Source organism: Vicia villosa, linkage group LG1, assembly GCF_029867415.1.
Source record: "Vicia villosa cultivar HV-30 ecotype Madison, WI linkage group LG1, Vvil1.0, whole genome shotgun sequence".
Taxonomy (NCBI): domain Eukaryota; kingdom Viridiplantae; phylum Streptophyta; class Magnoliopsida; order Fabales; family Fabaceae; genus Vicia; species Vicia villosa.
Genome location: NC_081180.1, coordinates 91,299,738 through 91,322,788, shown reverse-complemented (window position 1 = coordinate 91,322,788; position 23,051 = coordinate 91,299,738). Strand labels below are relative to the sequence as shown.

At 32.9% G+C, this 23,051-nt stretch overlaps 1 protein-coding gene across 1 annotated transcript; it reads left to right on the top strand.

Annotated features, from left to right (window-relative positions):
• Positions 1 to 1,085: 1,085 nt before the first annotated feature.
• Positions 1,086 to 1,745, top strand: LOC131649111 (uncharacterized). Its single transcript, XM_058918857.1, has one exon. The coding sequence runs from the start codon at positions 1,086 to 1,088 to the stop codon at positions 1,743 to 1,745; it is 660 nt and encodes a 219-aa protein (XP_058774840.1).
• The last annotated feature ends 21,306 nt before the right edge of the window (positions 1,746 to 23,051 follow it).

The following is a 23,051-nucleotide window of genomic DNA, read 5'->3' as shown; positions in this document are numbered from 1 at the left end:
TCCGAAATAACCCATATCATCTATTTCAGAGATGCATATCCGAAACCACTCTTTTCCATTTAAACGTTGGATTTAAAATGTCAGGTGTTTTTTCAGATATGCATATCCTAAAAAACCCCTCCTATACTTTTTTCCCTCCTTCACTATTTCATTCAGTTTCTTCCAAACAAAACACAAACGATCTCCAAAACCTCAACCATTTTCAATCAATTTTTCGTCTCCAAACCAAGTTTCATGTGGTTCATCATATCAAGGAGAGCATAGAAAGCTACAATTTGAGGTAAAGTTGTTTCAATCCATCTCTCATTTTACTGCATTGATACTGATTTGTGGAAAAAGAAACTGTGTCATTTCAGAAGTGCACTTCCGAAATCCACCAAACTTATTTCGAAAGTGCATTTCCGAAATAAGGTCTGTTACAAAATTAAAAACACAGTTTTGACAGCATGCATGTTTTGTGCATTTGTTAGGTATGGTGGATTCCGACAACATTGTCAAATATGAGTTAGAAGTTCCGGAAGAGGTCAACGTAGATGCTAAGTCTAAAGAGCCAATTAACGATGTTAAAACGATTTTCGTTGCGATGGATGTTCGACCACAATTTACAAATGAAATGAATTTCACTTGTCGTGAACATTTTCTAGAGTGGGTCCGAAATGAAGCTAGTAAACTTGGATTTGACGTTGTGATAGCAAGGTCCGACAATGGCACTAGTAGAAGGTAAGCATTTGTTGTGATGAGATGCAAGAGGGGTGAGAAGTATGTTCCAATAAATTGAAAGAGATCATGGATAAATTTTCTAAAGCAGATGACACTATGAAATTGCGCATAAAAGAACAATTACGAAAAGTTGCGTTTCCGGAAACAACCGAGTTGAAACCTCCATCTCAACCGGTAAAAACCAAGGGGCACCTAAAAAGGAGAAAAGTTCCCAAGATGACACATCAACTAAAAGAAATCCTTCTTATCATGAATATGTTGATTCTTTGATCCCAGATTCACCTACACCAAAACCAAGTGTAGTGCTAACAAAGGAGCACACATTTTGAAACCGCCTCGCACACCTCCGATTAAAAAATCCCCTAATGATCTACATTGATGAGTTGTCATTTTTTATGCACAAACATATTGAAAATATAGTTGATGTGGGGACCGATGCTAATTGTGGGTATCGGGCCGTTGTTGATTTACTCAGGAAAAGAGAAGAGAATCACACTCTTATTCGACAGACACTTATTTCGGAGTTGACTTCGCATATGGACCTCTACACCCGAACTTATGAGAACAAAGAAAAGTTTGATAAAATTCATGATGCCCTTGTTCCATCACTTACCAGTCACGCACCGGTTTCAAAGTGGATGTCCTACCCTAAGATGGGTCATCTTATAGCAAGTGCGTACGACCGGGTGTGTGTCGATTTGACAAAATTTGGATTTTCAGAGACATTTTTTCCACTTCATAGTCGTCCACCTTTAGACGCGTCAAGCCACATCATTTGTATCGGGTATCTAAGATCGCGCCACTTTGTACAAGTCTTTTTGAAACCGGAGTGTCCTATTCCTACTACGTCGTGTGAGTGGATGACACATCATACAAAAGAGGCGGACACTTGGCCGGATCTTTTTTCTAAAAGAATGGTGGAGTTGAAAGAAATTATGAAGCAAGAGATGGAAGAAAATAGAGAGAAGTCGAAGAACTTACCGATTTTAGAATTAAGCGGCGAGGGTTCGTTCGGCGCATTCTAGATTATACCGGATCATTTTTTGTATGTATTGACCGGGTGTGTAACATTTTTTGTATGTATTGTCGTGACGAATGTAAAACCAAATCGATTCAATACTTATATATATATATATATATATATATATATATATATATATATATATATATATATAATGTTGTGCCGTCCTCAACTACCTGTGTGTAACAATATGTAACTTTAATTTTATGTTAAACTATCTATGTAGTTTCAATTATTTATGATAAATAGATGCGTTGTTACTTTGTTTTTGTGTTCTGCATCAGACATTATTTCGGATATGCATTTCAAAATACTTTTTTTTTCTAAAAAAATGGTGCTTTCAGATGTGTATATCCGAAGTCCTCTTATTTTTTTTTTTTAAAAAAAAAGTGCATTCGGATGTGCATCTCCGAAGACACATTTTTTCTAAAAAAACAGGGTGTCTTGAGATGCACATCTCCGAAATATTTTTTGTAAAGAAAAAGATACATTTGAAACAGGAGTATTTTATAAATTTTAAAAAAAGTTTTAATAAAAGAAAACCGGAGCCATGGTGGTCCACTAACCACTGAGCCCATCAATACATAAGTGGTTTTGCTGAATGAACTTTTATGGTTATCATCTATTTCATAGTCATTTCACGAAAAGAGAGACGAACGATATGTTGTAGTTAAAATTTTCGAAGTACATTGTTTTTTGTTACACATGTTTGTTTTAGTGATCATCTTACTTGTAAAGTACCACCAAATAATGATAGGAAAAACAGAGAAGCCATCTTTTAGTGGAAAATGAAAGAGTGAACCATATTATCCACGAAATAAATGGAACCCACTTTCTACTTGTAATAGTGAGACCCAACATCATATGTTCTGCTTGTTGGCCAACTTGCATGTCTTAGGGAGAACTCGTAAGACTATGCCCTCCCCACATTATGCTTCAATTCCCACTTTCCACAAATTTAAAATTTTCCTACCATTTTTATAAAATTATAGAAATTTAACCCATCATCATCCCATTGACAACAAAATCCTTGAGTCAATGGAACTACATATCATATCTTAATACATTCATTTAAATATAATTAGCTAAGGTTTCTGTTGTTGCCTTTACGGGTATTATTAGCTATGATGCTAGTAATAGAGCTAATGAGAGATAGGGAGTTGTTCTTGAATCTGGTTGCATTCCTTTCACTCCAGATTCCATTGATAATATAGACAATGGCTTGAGTTTATATGACAAGGGAAAATTGAAGGGATCTTCCACCAATCATCCATAAATCATCCAAACTGGAAAGAGATTTATTTATGTTTAAGGTCCTGTAGAACCAGTTCCAAAGCCGTCTTACAAAATTGCATGAAAACAATAGATGCTCCAACTTTGAAGAGCTAGACCTACAAAGGGAACAAACAGAAGCCAACTTGCAACCTTTAGCCATAACTTGTTTTTCAGTGGATATCTTCCTAAGCATTAATTTCCATACATCTGATTAATTTCCATACATCTGAGTGGTCCTTGAAAGTTAAGGAAGCACGTTGAACTGAGTTTCTAGAATGAAACTTTTTCGTGACCTAAAACAAAGAACAAAGAACTTAAAATAAAAATAATAAACACAATATTTTTATTCTGGTTTGCTGTTAACGAAACTACCTCTAATCCATCCGCCAAGGTGATTTTGCCTTCTCGCAATAACTTAATCCATTATAACCAAACTTGATTACAACCACAAAGACCTACTGTCAATGTCTTCTTAAGACTTCTGACTATACCCTAGTCCATTAAGGAATAACAACTAAAAAGTTGAGATACAAAGGTGTGTTTACAAAGTTGCTTCTACGACAACATATTACACAAATGAAATACAATGATTAACACAGAAAGTGTTTTGAGTAACTGTATGAACAAAAGTTCCTTACTTTACAACTTTTCTTACAAAGATGAAATATTTATGTTCAAGATTGTTTTGCAAACGTTCGCGTGAGAGATTTGTAAAAATTTCTTCTTTCCATTCTTCCAAGTCTTCTTTATATAGGCATAGAAAGACCCGTTATAGGGTGAAGATGGAAATCTACAATTTCTTAGTTGTATCCTTGCATAACGGTCAGCATAAAATGGAAGACAAAATGGTACTATAGTATTGTCATTTCTCCACAATTTCTTAGTTGACTAATTCTTTGTAAAGCGCACTTGTATCTCTTCGGAGTTAGAGTGAATTTTGTCCAAAAATTGATGATGTCATACGTCATTCTATCAAAGTCAAAACATGTTAGCAAAAGCTACACACTAGATAAAAATTATTAGGGTACAAAATTGTTTTCTAAGAAATAATGTGTTTTATCATTAAAACTTAAGGCCAGATGCAGAATCAAATCTTGTTCTTACAATCTCCCCATTTTTTATGATGACAAAACCATGTATTTTGATGAAAATTTTTACTTTGTTTAATCACATAAAACAATTCAACGTGAACTAAAAAGCTCCCCCTGAGTTTTATACTATAAGAAAATTATCTCAGCTTGTTTAGAAGCTCCCCCCGAGTTCAAGACTATGAAATAATTTTGATACATAAAACACTTTAATCAGTATGAAAGGAATACTTTCCTTATTGAATTGGAATTGTCCGGTTCGTCATCTCAGAGCCTGACTACAATATCTCATAATCTGATTACACATGCATGGTTCTATATCTCACTTTATCTCAGAGACATGGCTTGCTACCAACACATATGAGGTATCAGAGTCAGTTGATATCAGAGTCTAGTTGGATTTCCTTTTATCAAGGGTCTTGTTATTGACTCCTTAACTCAAAACATGATATATCTTTAAAATTATTTATTCTTGTTAAATGAACATTTGAATTTCCTGATTAGAAATGTTCAGTGAACTTTTTCAGAGTTCTTGGTCAGTCAAACATTATTAGAGCAAAGGCATAATATATCAGAACAGATGCATGGGATAAGCATTGGAAAATAGGTATATCAAAATCATTTATATTTTCCCACTTTGTCATCGATCAAAAACTCTTAAAGAATTAAACCAAAATAAAATTTCATAAATGATCAAGATAAAGATACAAAAATGATTAAAACGGAAATCATACACTAAAATAAACTTTCATATGTGATCAAGATAAAGACTCTCTCGATTTTAGAGCCTGCTCCATTGTGTCCGGGTTAACCAGCTGTTCGTCCGGGCAATGGCCTTCGTACTCATTGTAGAGGGGATTGTTTTAGTCATAGTTGTTGTGGTCGTATCTTCCCCTGTTGAATGAGGAGGTTTTTCTCTATTGTTGTTTGGTGGTGTGAGATATTGGATCGAACTCTAGTATTGTCGAAGGGTAGCTTCTTAGTTCGACAGTTCGACAGAGTTAAGCATGAAGTCGAAGGATTGTTCACATGCTGGTGTCGAAATGTGCATGCTGTAGTCGAAGATGGGTCTAGCATGCAGATGTCGAAGATGCTAGGGTTGTTAGCATGTTAAATTAGGTTTTAGTGTTTAAACCCTAATTTGTTAAGTTAGCTTGTTTATTAAGTTGGCTTGTGTAATGGGCCTTGCTGAAAAAGCCCATTAGTTAGTATGTTAGGTTTTATTATAAATAGCATACTAGTCTCTCATCATTGCGAAGCTGCAAATCCTAATTTAGGGTGAGAGAGGTTATTTGTTATTCTTGTAAACTTGTAATCTTGTTTTAAGAGAAAGTAAAAGAATAGCAGTTATAACCAATTATTGTGTTCTTATTCTCTTCCCTAATTCCCTATTATACTTTGTTATTGGTATCGTTTTTCACAACAAATTGGTGCGGTGAGCGTGGAGAAGATGCCTTCAACAAAGTATGAGATTGAAAAGTTCACCGGAGTGAATGATTTCGGTCTGTGGCTCTTGAAGATGAAAGCCCTACTGGTTCAGCAGGGTTGTTTGGAAGCGTTGAAGGGAGAGGCAGCCATGAATGCAGAATTGACGGCAGCGGAGAAGACAAATATGATCGAGAAAGCACACAGCGCAATTTTGTTGAGCCTTGGTGATAAGGTTCTCCGGCAGGTATCAAAGGAGACGACGGCATCAGGGTTATGGGTGAAACTTGAAAGTTTGTATATGACCAAATCGCTGGTAAATCGACTCTACCTGAAGCAAGCTTTGTATTCATTCAAGATGATTGAAGACAAAGTATTGGCTGAGCAGTTGGATATGTTCAACAAGCTGATTCTTGATCTTGAAAATATTGATGTGAAGATCGATGATGAAGATCAAGCGCTGTTACTATTGTGTTCTTTGCCTCGATCACATGCTCACTTCAAAGAAACTCTCTTGTATGGAAGGGAGTCCCTGACGTTTGAAGAAGTTCAATCAGCCTTGTACTCTAAGGACTTGAATGAACGTAAGGAGCATAAACCTTCGACTGTTGGCGAAGGTTTGGCCGTTAAAGGAAAACTCTTACGAAAGGATGGTAAGTTCGACAAGAAGAAAGGCAAAAGCTAGTCGAAGACTTATAGTGGCGAAGCATTTGGCATTCGATGCTACCATTGTAAGAAGGAGGGTCACACAAGAAAGGTGTGCCCTGAACGCTTGAAATATCATGGAGGTAAGGATAATGGCAACGCTGCCATTGTTCAAGATGATTTCGAATCATCTGATGTTCTTGTGGTTTCAAGCAGTGACTCTAAGAAGGAGTGGATTATGGATTCAGGTTGCACTTGGCACATGACTCCAAACAAAGACTTGTTCGAGGAATTATGTGATCAAGATGGTGGATCAGTATTGCTGGGAAACAACAAGGCTTGCAAGATTGCAGGTGTTGGATCTGTGAGATTCAAGCTCCATGATGAGTCAATAAGGTTGTTGACTGAAGTCAGGTATGTTCCTGATTTGAAGAGAAATCTGCTTTCTCTTGGTGAATTCGACAAGAAAGGATATGTTTTCCAAGGAGAGAAAAGCATCCTAAGAGTCATGAAGGGTTCGAAGGAAGTCTTGAGAGGCGTGAAGAAACAAGGCTTGTATACCCTTGAGGCTGAAGTTGTAAGTGGTTCGACAAATGTTGCATCCACGAAACCTTTGTCGAAAACAGAAATCTGGCACATGAGACTGGGCCATGTCAGTGAAAGGGGTCTGGTCGAATTAGGGAAACAAAATCTGCTTGGTGGAGACAAAATCGAAAAGCTGAAGTTTTGTGAACCCTGTGTACTTGGAAAATCTTGCAGAGTGAAGTTCAACAAAGGCAAACAAAGAACACATGGATCCCTTGATTACATCCATGCTGATCTTTGGGGGCCTGCAAGGTGTCCATCACATTCAGGAGCAAGGTATTTTCTATCCATAGTAGATGATTATTCCAGAAAATTATGGGTATTCATCCAGAAGACTAAGGATGAAACTTTTGAGAATTTCAAAAGTTGGAAGACTCTGGTTGAAAATCAGACTGGCAGAAAGGTCAAGAGGTTGAGAACCGACAATGGCCTTGAATTTTGCAATGAGGCATTCGACAGTTTTTGTGCTGCCTCTAGTATTGCAAGGCGTAGAACTACTACAGGTACTCCACAGCAAAATGGTTTGGCTGAAAGGTTTAATCGAACTATTTTGGAGAGAGTCAGATGCATGTTGACTAGTGCCGGTTTAAAGAAGGTGTTCTGGGCTGAGGCTGTTTCGACAGCAACATATCTGATAAACAGATGTCCTTCGACAGCGTTAGATATGAAGACACCTGAAGAAGTTTGGTCGGGACATCCACCAGATCTCGACAAACTGAGAGTATTTGGCTGCATAGCCTATGCTCACATTAGGCAAGACAAGGTCGAACCTAGAGCTCTGAAATGCATGTTCTTGGGATACCCTGAAGGAGTCAAAGCTTATAGGCTATGGTGCCTAGAGCCAGGTCACAGGAGGTGTATCACCAGTCGAGATGTAGTTTTCAATGAAGCTGAAATGGCTTTTCAGAAAACTGATGATGTTGGTCGAAGTACATAAACATCTGACGAAGAGCTGGAACAGGTAGAGATTCCTGTTGAGGTGGAGCATGTTGATGCTGAATTGCATATCCCAGATGAAGTCGAAGAAGAAGCAGAAGATGCTGAAGTTGAGGAAACTGACGAGGACTACCTATTGTCAAGAGATAGGTCGAGAAGAGTCATCAAGCCACCTCAGAGACTTGGATATGCAGATCTTATAGCTTATGCCTTAATCTCTGCAAGTGAGGTTCTAGACGAAGAACGTAGAGACTATAAGGAAGTTATGAGGAGTCGAAATAAGACTGAATGGCTGAAGGCCATGGATGATGAGATGAAATCTCTTCATGATAATCATACTTGGGAACTGATCAAGAAACCTGTTGGGGCAAGGTTAGTCAGCTGTAAATGGATTTTCAAAGTTAAGGAAGGAATTGAAGGAGTGACGTCGAAAAGATACAAGGCAAGGTTAGTTGTAAGGGGTTTCACTCAGAAAGAAGGTGTCGACTTCAATGATGTGTTTTCTCCTGTTGTGAAGCATAGGTCCATTCGAATGTTGCTTGCCATGGTGGCACAGTTCGATCTTGAACTGGAACAAATGGATGTGAAGACTGTGTTCTTGTATGGTGATTTAGATGAAACGATCCTGATGAGGCAACCTGAAGGGTATGTCAAAAAGGGGAAGGAAGATTATGTGTGCAAGTTAAAGAGATCTTTGTATGGGCTGAAACAATCTCCTCGACAGTGGAATAGGAGATTCGACAAGTTCATGGCACGCATAAGTTTCATTAGAAGTCAGTTCGACCACTGCGTTTACTTCAGATTTCGACCTGGTAATTCATTTGTTATTTTGTTGCTTTATGTGGATGATATTCTCATAGCTAGCAACAGTGTTGAAGATGTGATGAGGGTGAAGGCTGAACTTAATAAGGAGTTCGATATGAAGGATCTGGGAGCTGCTTCCAGGATTCTTGGAATTGACATTCGAAGAGATAGAAAGAAGTCGAAGTTATGCTTATCTCAAAAGGCATATCTATGGAAGATTCTTGAAAAGTTTGGTATGTCGAATTCGAAGCCAGTTGTGACTCCAACAAACCCTCAATTCAAGCTGAGTATTGATCAGTGTCCCAGTACTGATGTCGAAAGCGCCTATATGAATAGCATCCCATATGCTAATATAGTCGGTTCTTTGATGTATGCTATGGTCTGTACTAGACCCGACATAGCATACGCAGTAAGTCTTGTAAGCAGGTACATGGCGAATCCTGGAAAGGCTCACTGGCAAGCATTGAAGTGGATTTTAAGGTACATAAATGGATCTCTAAACAGAGTCTTAATTTATGGTGGAGCCTTGGGTGAAGATAGTAAAGCAGCAATCGAAGGATATGTCGACTCTGATTATGCAGGTTGTATGGATTCTAGAAAGTCTATTTCTGGATATGTTTTCACTATGTTTGGCACAGCAATTAGTTGGAAAGCAACTCTTCAGAAGGTTGTTGCTCTATCAACCACTGAAGCGGAATATATTGCTCTCACTGAAGCTGTGAAAGAAGCATTGTGGCTTGAAGGTTTTGCGAAAAAGCTGAAACTTCAAGGTCGAGGTATCACTGTTAAATGTGATAGTCAAAGTGCAATACACCTGTCGAAGAATTCAGCCTATCATGAGCGAACTAAGCACATTGATGTGAGGCTGCATTTCGTCAGAGGAGTAATCGAGCGTGGAGAAGTCCAAGTGCTGAAGGTTTCGACTGAAGACAATGCTGCTGATATGATCACCAAGACATTGCCGAGTTGGAAGTTTTTCCACTGTATGCAGTTGATAAAGCTGCATGAAGAAAGCTAGTCTGTTCCTTAACGTTGTAGAGTTAGGTCCAAGGTGGAGATTTGTGAGATATTGGATCGAACTCTAGTATTGTCGAAGGGTAGCTTCTTGGTTCGACAGCTCGACAGAGTTAAGCATGAAGTCGAAGGATTGTTCACATGCTGGTGTCGAAATGTGCATGCTGTAGTCGAAGATGGGTCTAGCATGCAGATGTCGAAGATGCTAGGGTTGTTAGCATGTTAAATTAGGTTTTAGTGTTTAAACCCTAATTTGTTAAGTTAGCTTGTTTATTAAGTTGGCTTGTGTAATGGGCCTTGCTGAAAAAGCCCATTAGTTAGTATGTTAGGTTTTATTATAAATAGCATACTAGTCTCTCATCATTGCTAAGCTGCAAATCCTAATTTAGGGTGAGAGAGGTTATTTGTTATTCTTGTAAACTTGTAATCTTGTTTTAAGAGAAAGTAAAAGAATAGCAGTTATAACCAATTATTGTGTTCTTATTCTCTTCCCTAATTCCCTATTATACTTTGTTATTGGTATCGTTTTTCACAACAGGTGGATTATCCATCCTTCTAACGTACTTCCATTTCGGTATTGGTTCATTATTTTTAGCTACCCTACCACTTCTCAATCTCATGCAACAAAGTTGGAGAAAAAGTTGTATGCAGAAGTAATGCGGAAAATTCAAAAACAAACAAAAACTATACACAAGGGTCCCATTGGGCGTGCCAATTTTTTTATCCGGGGTTTTGGGAAACAACTGATAGTCTTCCAAAATTGATACTCTCGTTACTTACAGGATCGACTAGATTAATCCTAGGACATATGTGTATAGTTTTGTTTTAAGTTTTCTTAACGGTAAGTTCTTCGACGCTAATGGTGAATTTAAAAATAGTGCAAAGACAATTATGAAAAGTATAGGCAGGAAAAGTAACTTCAACTGGAATTTAAATGGAATGAAAATGACATTAAAGTAGGTAAATTGACATTGAATAAAAAGATGGTGCTTCATACGTACATATTCACAAAAAACTCTTTTTCAACAACACTTAGATACTTTGTGTAACACCCCTTTTCTAACCCCAAATATATCATAAAATCAAACAGAGTAAGCATGCATAAAGGAAAAAGGGCGCCACATGTTGATTTTCACCAAATGAAAATCCCAAAATAACATACATACAACATCCATAATACGCAAAGATCATATTGTAACACAAATGTAATCTCATGTTCTCATACATTATGCATAAACGCTTGCGGAAAACAATTTGAATTGCTATTAAAGATTTCAATGAATATATCCCATACTATATTCATCTACCAAGTTCAAATAACAACAATATCTTTGTTACTCGAACATTACAATTCTAGGCTACAACGGCCTTTAATCAACATATCCAAAAGTTATCACATACATCCAATATTCAATAAAACATAGAAAATAGCAATATTCAAACATGAACATAAGTCTAAGAAAACCCCCAAGTGTTACATGATCAGAGCATATGACTCTCTACCTAATCAAAACGAAACCTCGGAGCTCTTCGGCTAAGCCACGAATCAAGCAACTACTCTTCTGAACCTGCACGTTACCAACCAAGGGTAACATTCAAACAGAAGGGTGAGAATTCAAATTCTAAATAGAAAATATAATAATGGGAAATGCAACACAAATAAGCATACATTTCGCATCAAATATGTATTAATCACATATATTTCATTCTCATTACATTCTCTAATGCATATCAAATGATTCATCATTCCACACACACACACACACACACACACACACACACATATATATATATATATATATATATATATATATATATATATATATATATATATATATATATATATATATATATATATATATATACACATATATCATTATTACATGTAAATTCACATCTACATCACATATGTTCCAAATCACATGTATCACCTTCATAACACAACAACAATTCATATCAATGAATCACAAATCTACATATATGCACATCTATCAACATCATTCCACACAATTCATATCACATAAATCACACCAACACAACATTTCACACCGACACGTGCAACTCAAGTGTGACTCTATGCGATATGCATGTGGATCCCTCTGTTATCATTTCCGGTCATGCCGATTGTCACTCTCTACGGACAAGATAACCACCTTAAAGCCCCATACTCGTTAAGCTTTCAAACCCCATACTCGTTAGGTTTGGGACAAGTAAATAACCTTCGCGAGATTACCCAACATTGCCACTTTCAAAGACTCCTGCTTGTGTACGTGTGCAACAAAACAAGACTCATGCATTTAAGACGATCTCTCTCTATCTATTAAACTACACAATCACATCTTTCCAACTTTGCACATCATTACACAACATGACACTCCACCAATATCAAACATCAATTAGCATTTAGCAATCAATCACATAATTCACGGTTATCATATCACACAATGCCTCCATGAATATTTATCATACACAATTCATCCATCCATACATATATAATTACATGTTATTCCCAATTAACATCATAATTAATCAAACAAATGCCAATCCAATTCTATTATATCATATAGATAATTAATTAAGCTTCAATATGCTTCAAACGACACCTAAAATGAAGTTACGGATCAAAAGTTATGTAATTTCAAAGCTTAGAAAATATTTTGTGAAACAGGGTCCGCTCAGCGAGACCAGGCAGAAACTTTTATTCTTCGCAGCTCCGCTCAGCGGGGCCTGCGATTTTCAGAAAAACACAGCAAAACCCAGCACTGCGAAAACCACTCTCTACCACTCAAAATCACTTCCAAACATCAATAGACATCAAATACAACCAGTATTCATCATTATTGAACAACACATATCATCAAAATCATGTTTAATCATGTAAATCCATAGAAATGACATAGAAATTAGGGTTCATACATTTCTCATGAAATAGCAAAGAATGAAGAGATTCACACAACACATTCATTACCCAATCATAGATTCTACAAGAACTTGTGTTCAAACCCTTACCTCTAACTCTTAATCCACCCTCTTCAAGAATCTACAAATTCCTTCTCCTCCTCTTCTATGTTCTTCTTCTCTTCTCTACTCTTCTTTCTATCTTTTCTTTCTAATTAGGCTATGACATAACATTCTCTCTTAACTCTCATTATCTCATTGGGCTTAACCCACCCAATAGTCTTTCTCACTTAACTAAGCCCATTTAACTAATTTCTAATAAACTTCTACCATTTATTAATTAGCTAAATAATATATTACCACCCAATTGAATAATTATCACTCAATCAATAATTAAATAAAACACACAAAAAATTATCAAATATCAAATAATCCTAATCAATTAAATCTAATAAAAATAGGATGTTACACTTTGAGTGATTTTTAGTTGGGTACAATATTGAACACACAAAATCCTAATGCTAAGACTCCTATTTATACTACTTCAATAGTAATGTTAATGAACAGTCTCTTCTCTAGAAAATGACACGTTCTCCCTTGCATGCGCTTCGTCTATCACAGGTTTCCACGCATCCTTTTAAGGAACAGATAAGGCCAAAATACGGTTATTAGCCTTAGTGGTGCTAAATCTTAAAGCGATACCACGACCCTTTGCGAAGAGATTGATATTCCAGAATCATATGCATCGACATATAGACATTGCATTAGGAATGAGTCTAAATTATGCTATATGTATTATTGTTATAAATGTGTATATACATGTGTTAGAATGAGATCTCTAGCCATGTATAATGTATCCTCTGTTTATGCTTGTTGCTCCGCCCTTGTATATTTTTTATTTTCGGGTTGATGACCCTTTCAGTGGTTTGTGTGGGCAATATGCCAATAGATCATGTCACTCCCAGGATACGACGAGATGCCGCGGTCGAGGACGACAGAACTTACTTTCCCTGAAGCATGGACAGACACGTCTTGGGGATTTGACCCGGCCTCAGGACGACTCACGTTCTCCGGGAACGTGCTAGATACTACTACCATCGTATGACAGGATCCGAAGACCACCTACTCCCGCAGGACCATGAGCTTCCAGATTCCAGCTTCCTTGGTCATTACTAGCTTCCTCTCTGGAGTGATTGACCGCTTCAGATTGTTGATTCCCCCTTCAGCCCCACCTGGACCCTCATATACCCCAGTCATGGGAGGGGGGCCATTATTTCACGATATACCTATGCCTCCCTTAGACTTAGAGATGTCGTTAGGGCTACCCTCGACGATTCCTCGTGAAATTTTTCCCGTAGGCGAGTTACCTCATCTTGATCCGACACACGCGCCATCATTGGAGGATGATATAGATGGATCAGAGGATGATGACGATTATGATCCCTCAGAGCATGACTACATTAGTGGATATGACGATGATGGCTCTTATCATACCTTGTCGAGCGCCTGTGGGGGATTATGTGGAGCTGGGGCAGGAGAGTATTGTGGATGTCGTTAGATTCAGATCAGCGTAGTTAGGGACTAGACGGTAGTAGCATTTAGTACTAGATGGCAGGTTTCTATATGAATGGTCCGAAATTTTCTCCCTGGGGCAGTTCTCCTGCGTGAGTGTCTGCCGGGTACTTTTATTCTATCGCTTTATGGTTTGTATTTCCTAACCACTATTCGTACTTATATCTTATGACGTTATGTCGAGTATATGCTTAGTATGTGTATTAAGTTTTAATCTAGTTTAACTAATTTCCCTTTATAAAATATAGTTTGAATTCTTAAAACCAATCTAAATATAAAATTCACTATAATGTTTAATAAAAAAAAGGGGACACTATTTCTCATAAGGAAACCCATTAACTGATTTAGTTGTGGAAATAGTCCATTTTTTTAATTCACTCTTGTTGTTAAAAAATCGGGGTGTTACATTCTCCATTTGTCTTTTCAAAATAAAATGGAACGACTTTTCTCCCTCTATAATTATCATCCATCTTCATCATTTAAACTTTTCTGATCTTAAGCTCACAACTTTTGTTTCTCTTCCTATTCTTTTCTTCAGAAACCAACTCAAACAAACCTTTTTACCTTCCAAACTGCACATCTCCAACAATGGCGCCTCTAAAAACGGAGAATGACAAAGCTGGCAAACAAAAAGAGGAGACTTCATCAACTGTAACCCATATTGTGAGGCTGTTGCTGGTAGGGAATTAAGAATATGTTCCTAAACCTTCTCTTCTTGAAGAAAAATGTAAAAGCTCTCATTAATAGTTTTATTGGGAACAACCGTAATCTCTTGATACTCTCAAGTACACCTATTGGATTTCATAATGATCACACATTTTTTAATTTTACTAAGTGTTTGTATGCGTTACTCAAAAAAATTTGGTTCAACAATATTTTCTTCTCGTAGTTTAGCTACTAGAGTTACTTGTCAGATTTCCCTTATGGATCTTTCTGTTAGACAAACGACTCCCAAAATAAGAGGGAGGTGAATTGTGTTGAGTTGAAAAACGATGTCCAATTAAAAAATATTTTGTCAAAGCAATTGTTTAAAATGATTTTGAAAAGACTAAGCGGTGGAATAAGTAAAAGCAATAAAATTAGAGTTAAAATCAAATTTGAACACAACGGAAATAAACAAGCAAAGCAAATAAAAAGAGATACTAGTAATGGATAAGAATAATGCACCATAGAATTATAGAGGTTTGGCCTAACACATAGCCTACTTCCTCTCCCCATGAATTACATCTTGAGAATCACACTATATGTGTGAGCTTTTCACAAGTTATTCCCACTGACCTTCTTACAAACAAACTAGACGTTTTATAGTACTAGATATTCTCCTAACCAAACACGAGATTTTATATCAGCGTAATCTCAAACCATATGAAAGCTTTTATATTATGTGAACTTGATAAGTGCAGGAATACCTAAAATACATAAGCACTTATTAATTTATTTTGTAAGTAATCAATGAAAAAAAACTTCCAATTTATAAGTAAAACATGATAAAACTCATGTATGAATTTTTCACTGTATATTTAATAAGTAAAGGAATAAAGAACCAAGAAAACACCAAAAACTTGTCAAAAAACACCAAATGTTGTTAAGCCAATAACAAGGTATCGCTAAGCAAGCAAAGGCGGCAAAATAAGACTTCATAGCCAAGTAACTTTAAGGCTAAGCAACAAAAATTGCTTAGTATGGTATAAGACGAGCTAAGTGATGTATGGTAGTTCATGACGTAAGGACTAAGTTACTTAATGAACAAGGAAGAGTTAGTAAGCTAAGCGAGTTGGGAGGTGTGCTAAGCGATGATAGGCTGCAAGACAACTTGTATGATGAGTTGGAAAAACTTAGGGGAGAAGAAAGTAAGAGCGCCAAGTGAGCTTCAAGCCTCGCTTAGAGAGAAAGGCAGATCAATGCCCTATAAATAGGGGTTCAATCATTTTAATTTGAGGAATTTATGATGGAAATTTTGTGGGATTAGGAGAAACACATGGGATAACAAAAATACATCAAAAGAGAAGAAAAAAAGAATGAGGGTGAAAGTGTTGTCCGAAAAATTGACAACATATACTTTATTGTTATGAATAATTGGATGATTGTCCCTCAGCATCTTATTCCTTATTTATAATATTTTATATTTATTACATTGTCTGTATATTGTCCTATAAATAGGACCAACCTCATTGTAAAAGATACACCAATGAAATATACAAAATTATTCTGATCTTTCTCTCTTCTCTTTTATCTTCTTTCTTCTTATTTTATAACACGTTATCAGCATGAAGCTCTGAGGTACTATTATTCATTTTATTTTTTTGGTTATATTATATATTTTATAATCAATATATTTATAAATAACACATAGAAAATATAGTTTCTGAAGAAAATATAGTTCCTGAAGAACTTATTAAGCATCCCTGAAGGATAGCAAAATGAATTATTTATATAGTTCTTGAAAAACTTATTAAGCATCCCTGAAAGATAACAAAACGAATTATTTATATAGTTTGTGAAAAACTTATAAAGTATTCCTGAAAGATAGCAAAACAAATTATCTATATAGTTCCTGAAGAACCTAAAGGATAGCAAAAACAAGTATGTGTATTTTTTATTTATGATTGATCATATTTGTTATTTTAGATATAAAAAAAATCGTTTTTGTAGCTTTAAATATATGTCTATATCATCATCATGTATGTTCGGCAAATAAATAAATAAATAAATAAATAAAAATACTATCAAATATGTCCATATATCAAAATATTTATTACTTTGTTACCATAATCATCAATTTGAACGAAGCACTGTATTGATGTATATAACTAATTACCTAGTATCTACATAATACATATACCTACATATGATATGTATACATAATACATTTTATTTGGACGTGTTGTGATTATTCAATTGCTCCAATATAGTACGCTAAGATGAGTTTTGAAATAATATTGAGAAAATATCTTTTATCTTAATCCTATATTTGAGGATGTATCTTGATCCAATAATTGGATACTTGTTTGAGCCTAGTAGGCTGACTATCAATTGATAGATTAATTTTCTCAATATTAGGGGGAGAGAATAAGAAAATGAAAGTGTGAATCAAAAGTTCAAATGTGAACCAAAAGTTCAATTGATAAAATAAATTGTTGTCTTGATCCTCATACAAACCAATATGAACCAAAAGTTCAAAATATTGTTCATTTGCAAAGTTTATGAAACAAATTACCAGTTGTTAATACTCCACTCAAAGTGGATTCTTCTATTGGATAAGCTCATATTTCAAATGAGTTGTAGCCGCGCCTCAAGCGTGGTATGAAAGTCGGTTCCAATGTTAAAAGTCCTCTACTAAGAAAAGAAACTAAAGTTAAAGATGACCCAAGTGAGAATACGAAAATTCTAAGAGCACTTTGACATAATTTATTTTTCAGTTCCAGAAGAACTAATCAAGCACTTGAAATATGAAATAAAGATATCTCGATAAATTATGTCATGAATGAAATGCGATGAAATCGAAAGTAAGATAACCAAAATAAAGTCAATATTGACATTGTCTTCGGATAAAATATAGCGCTAAAGATAATAAATAATAACGAGGATTATGAATCAAAGTCTATCAAAGATTGTAGACAAAGTGAAAATTGGCCAAAATGAATATATTCAATTGAAGAAGAATTAAACTCACTTTACAAGTGACTCAATTTTGAACATGTAGTCCCAACACCTCAAGGTGTAAAACCAATTGGATATAAATGAGTTTTTGTGGAAAAATCAAAATAAGAATGGCATAAAATTTGATTTGTTGCTCAATGATTTTCACAAATACCTAAGATTGATTTTGATGAAACATATCCACCTGTAGTGGATTTAATTAATTTTTCAATATTTGATTAGCCTTGTAGCATATGAAGGGCTTAATTTGAACATGATAGATGTTGTGACATCTTACTTATACGACTCACTTGATAATGATATTTATTGAAACTCGCTAAAGGGTTTAATATCTCAGATATAGAAAATTTTGGATCTCGAGAAAGCTACTCCATCAAATTGAACAATTGTCTCAAGAATATTTGCTAAGGGAGAGATATACAAATAAATACATATGTCATTGTATTATTATGAAAAAGGTTAAGAAAATCATTTTCTATATGTGAGTGACATAGAATTATTGGAATTCTTGAAGTGATTCCAAAATTTATAAATCTCTTAAAGAAACGGTCTGAGATAAAGGACATAGAAAAGACAAAGTTATGTATATGTTTACAAATTAAGCATTTGGAAAGTAGAATATTTCTACATTAAGAACCTTATATAGAAAAGGTATTAAAATGTTCGTATATGGACAAATATTGTCTACCCCTATGATGTTAGACCATTGGATTGGATAAGAATTTTTCAGACCTCGAGAAAATGAGGAAAACTACTTGTTTTGGAAGTACCATATCTTAGTGTAATTCGAGCGCTGATGTGTCTTGCTACGTATACATGCCATGATATATCAATTTCTATCAATCTATTAGAAATATACATTTCTTCCCCTACACAAAGAAGTTGAAACAAAGTCAGACAAATACTTTGTTACCATAGAGATTTATGTTACTTACCAGATCCTTATAATGGTATATCACAAATATGTCACTTGTTTACTTGTGGAGGTACACCAATTTCATGGAGATCTAAGAAATAACTCATCGAAACAACTTCATCAAATCCTTCATAACTATTAGCACTATATGAAGTCACTTCCAAGAAGAACTATTAAGCAACTACTATAAAGAATATTGTCTCACATATAAATATATGCATGAGGGGGAGAAATAAATATGTTATGCACTCTTTTTCCCTTCACCATGGTTTTGTCCCACTGGGTTTCATGGTAAGGTTTTTAACGAGGCATTTCTCATTCAAAGGATATTCTACTCTTTTTTCTTCACTAGATTTTTTTCCAATGGGTTTTTTCTAGTAAAGTTTTAACAGTCATATCCAAAACAGTCATCCAAGGGGGAGTGTTATGAATAATTGGATGATTTTCCTTCAAGCATCTTATTCCTTATTTATAATATTTTGTATTTATTACATTGTCAGTATATTGTCCTATAAATAGTACCAACCTCATTGTAAAAGATACACCAATGAATATAATGAATAATACAGAATTATTCTGATCTTTCTCTCTTCTCTTTTATCTTTTTTCTTCTTATTTTATAACATTTATAATTTTTTTCCGAACAAATGAATATAATGAATAATCATAGTTAATTTCTCTTTTTATTAAATTATATATAATTTAGAAACTAATTTCTCAATAAATTAAATACATGTTAACTGAATAACCAAATTGTTTTACATAAATAAAAAACCAGAGTCTTTCTTACCTATTTGTAATTTTCAAGAAATAAATGTCTAACCCTACTTTTGTCGACGAAAAGATAACAACTCTATTTAAAATAATTATTTATTATTCAATTTCCAAGTAAAGATGTACATAGTGGACACTAGTCACTTGTAGTTACATGCACAACTGACTTTTGCAAGAAGCTTCAAGTTTGATGTTGTTGTTTCATCTAAGAATATCCCAGGGTCTCTCTAAAGCCCACACACTCATTTGAAAGTGTGAAAGTGGTCTTGTACACTAACGATTTTAAGATGTCAATCAAGAATATTTTCTCATTCTATATAAAGTAAGTAAGTACGTGTCGAGTAGTGTAAGGTAGTAATTTTTTCTGTGTCTAATTTTAGAATCAAGAATATGATTTACAAGATTTGTTATTTGAGCCATTAATTATTAGTAGTTGAGTATGAATTGAATATGATTCATTAATGGAAAATATTTTTGTGGTTAGGTTTTTACTTCAATATATATATATATATATATATATATATATATATATATATATATATATATATATATATATATATATATATATATATATATATATATATATATATATATATATATATATATATATATATATATATATAGGGGACGACTCAAGTGAGAACACTTGGTTATTATGAGAAATGAGAACAATGAATCACGACCATTGAATTTTGATTTTATTGATTTTAATGGACTGGATTGATTTCTCTTTCTATGATCCTTAATATTTATTTTAAATCAATATAGAAAGAGAAATCAATCCAGTCCATTAAAATCAACAAAATCAAAATTTAATGGTCGTGATTCATTGTTCTCATTTCTCATAATAACCAAGTGTTCTCACTTGAGTCGTCCCCTATATATATATATATATATATATATATATATATATATATATATATATATATATATATATATATATATATATATATATATATATATATATATATATATATATATATATATATATATATATATATATATATATATATATATATATATATATATATATATATATATATATATATATATATATATATATATATACTTTTTAAATAGAATGATATAGTTATCATCTCTATTATGACGTGTAGACATAAGTTTTTCTTTAATAAGACCATGATTGGCTGCTCAAAAATTAAGCTTAAAGTTGTGGTTGATATTTTATTTTAGTTGTTATATTTTTAACTCAAAATTGAGTTTGATGTTATTAAAATTTGAATATAAAATTCAATTATTTAATTAAGAAAAGAAAAATAGGGATTTAAATAAAATATTTTATGAACTATTAAATTAATCAAGAATGATAAATTAATAGGCACATTAATATTTTAATAAATAATTTTTAATTAATTAAATAGTGGATATTTATTCCTGTCTTATCTAATTATAAAAATTCTCCCTATTTGATATGTATTTTATAAATTACTATTTTAAAAAAGTATACACTTTTGTTATAATTGTGCATATATATTAAATTATATTGCATCATTAGGATACTTCAATATTATACTCTTTTCATTCTATTATAATTATCAAAATGAAAAATTAAATATGTTAAATTCTAAATATACTTTTCTTCAATTATAAATTTTTTCATAAAAAATTCAGACTTAATTTTATTTAAAATTTTAGTCTTTATATTTCAAATTCAAATATATCTAATATTTTTCTCACAATTTTTTTTTTAAAATCGATTATACATTTACTTTTAAATAATGTGTTATTTGTGAAAGGTGACAAATTATCAAATTTGAACATTTGTAAGACTTTAAAGTTAAAACTATAAAATACATGTCATTAGAAAATGGACAAATTAAACTTCAAATTTTAAAGTAAAAATATGAAAAGAGATCAATATATATTTGTGAAACTTTATTAAAGATAAAGAAAATATGTTATACTTTATTAAAAAAATGAACACGTTATTGGTTTTCAATAAAAAATATGAGAATTATAACATAATTGTTTAAAATTTAAAATAGAGAAATTAATTTTATACATTCGAGTAAAATAGAAGAATTAAAATTATAATTAAACCAATAATTTAAGCGAATTATAGATTTCAAATCACATAATTAATCGTATGTTACTATATTTACTCTCAAATTATCATTACCTTTATTTTTATTATAAATTACTTATGAATGATGTTATTAAATTTTCATTCATTAATATATTAATAAGATAAATTAAATAAATAAATATTTAAAAGTATAACAGAAAAAATATGAATTATTTATTAGTATTATAAGATGACATATAATTCAATACATTTTTCTAATGTGACTTATAATAAAAATAATTGTATATTCTGCTATATAATAAAATAATGGTAAATATACAACTTCTTAACAATGATATATATAATTGCATATGAGTTTTGCAGCTAAATATTTTTGATGAAAAGATATCCATCTTTTCTTCTTTCTTTTTTTGGATTAAATATTCTTACGTTATGATAGCAACAGGAGTAATTTATTTGCAAGATGTTTAATTTTCAGAAAAGGACTGAATCAGTAACTTCCACTAAAAAATTATTTTTACTCATTTTTATCACTTGGCTGAGTAAGCTTTAGCTAAGCCAGCTCATTCTCCTGTCTTTTTCTTTGTAATATCTTATTCAAAAATAAAACAAGATTCAAATTCACAACAAATTATATCACATTGGATCCTTTTTCCAAATTCAGGGCTATTTTTCCATAGTTTACTATTTACCAATTTTATTTATTTATTTATTTTTAAATAAATTATTGCTATATATTTTAATAATTTATCATTCGAGAGTATTTAAAATAAAACCAATCCTTTAAGAACATATTTAAATAATAGTGACTGAAATGACTGTACTGTTTCTACTTATTTTTTAATTAGTGTCACAATACATTACGTTAATAAGACAATTTCATAACTCAATTCAGAATGAAAAAATGAATTTGTATCAAAATAAGATTCTCAAGACAATAAATATAGAGCAACCAAAATATAAAATATTATTTTTACAAGATTTTTTTTTGGTACTCTTGAAAAACGCCATATATTTTGTTACAAGAATTATATTTACATTTTACACAGTATTCAAACTCTAAATTATCTTTTATCTTCTTCTATCAAATGATTGTTTTTTCTGCTCTAAGATTAAGGAAAAAGCTAAGCTTACACTGTTTTTTAACACTTACACCGTAAGTGTATGCATAAAACATACTAATTTTATATTTTAATAATTTACTCTACTTTAGTTTGTGTGCAAGACTCTTTTCCTTTGTTATTAAATACGGTGTACAGGTGTTAAAAAAGGGTGTACAAATAGCACACCTCTAAGATTAATGTATACACAAAATAGTATATGGTATTGAGATAGTACAATGTAAACAAATCATGTAAGAAAAAAACAATAATTTCTTTATATTTCTACTCAATTATGTATAAAAATGAGATGGTTTTTACCTCCTTCGCATTTAAATTTGAATTCTCAAATGTTCTAATTTTTATGTATAATCTCTAATTGAAATTCAAACTAATCTTAAACGGGTTTGTTTTCCGTATTTATGTCCTGCCAATATATATATATATATATATATATATATATATATATATATATATATATATATATATATATATATTGGGCATGTCTGTTTTGACTGCAATTTTGTGTGGGACAGACCCTCATCTTAAGTGAGACTGCTATACCCTATTT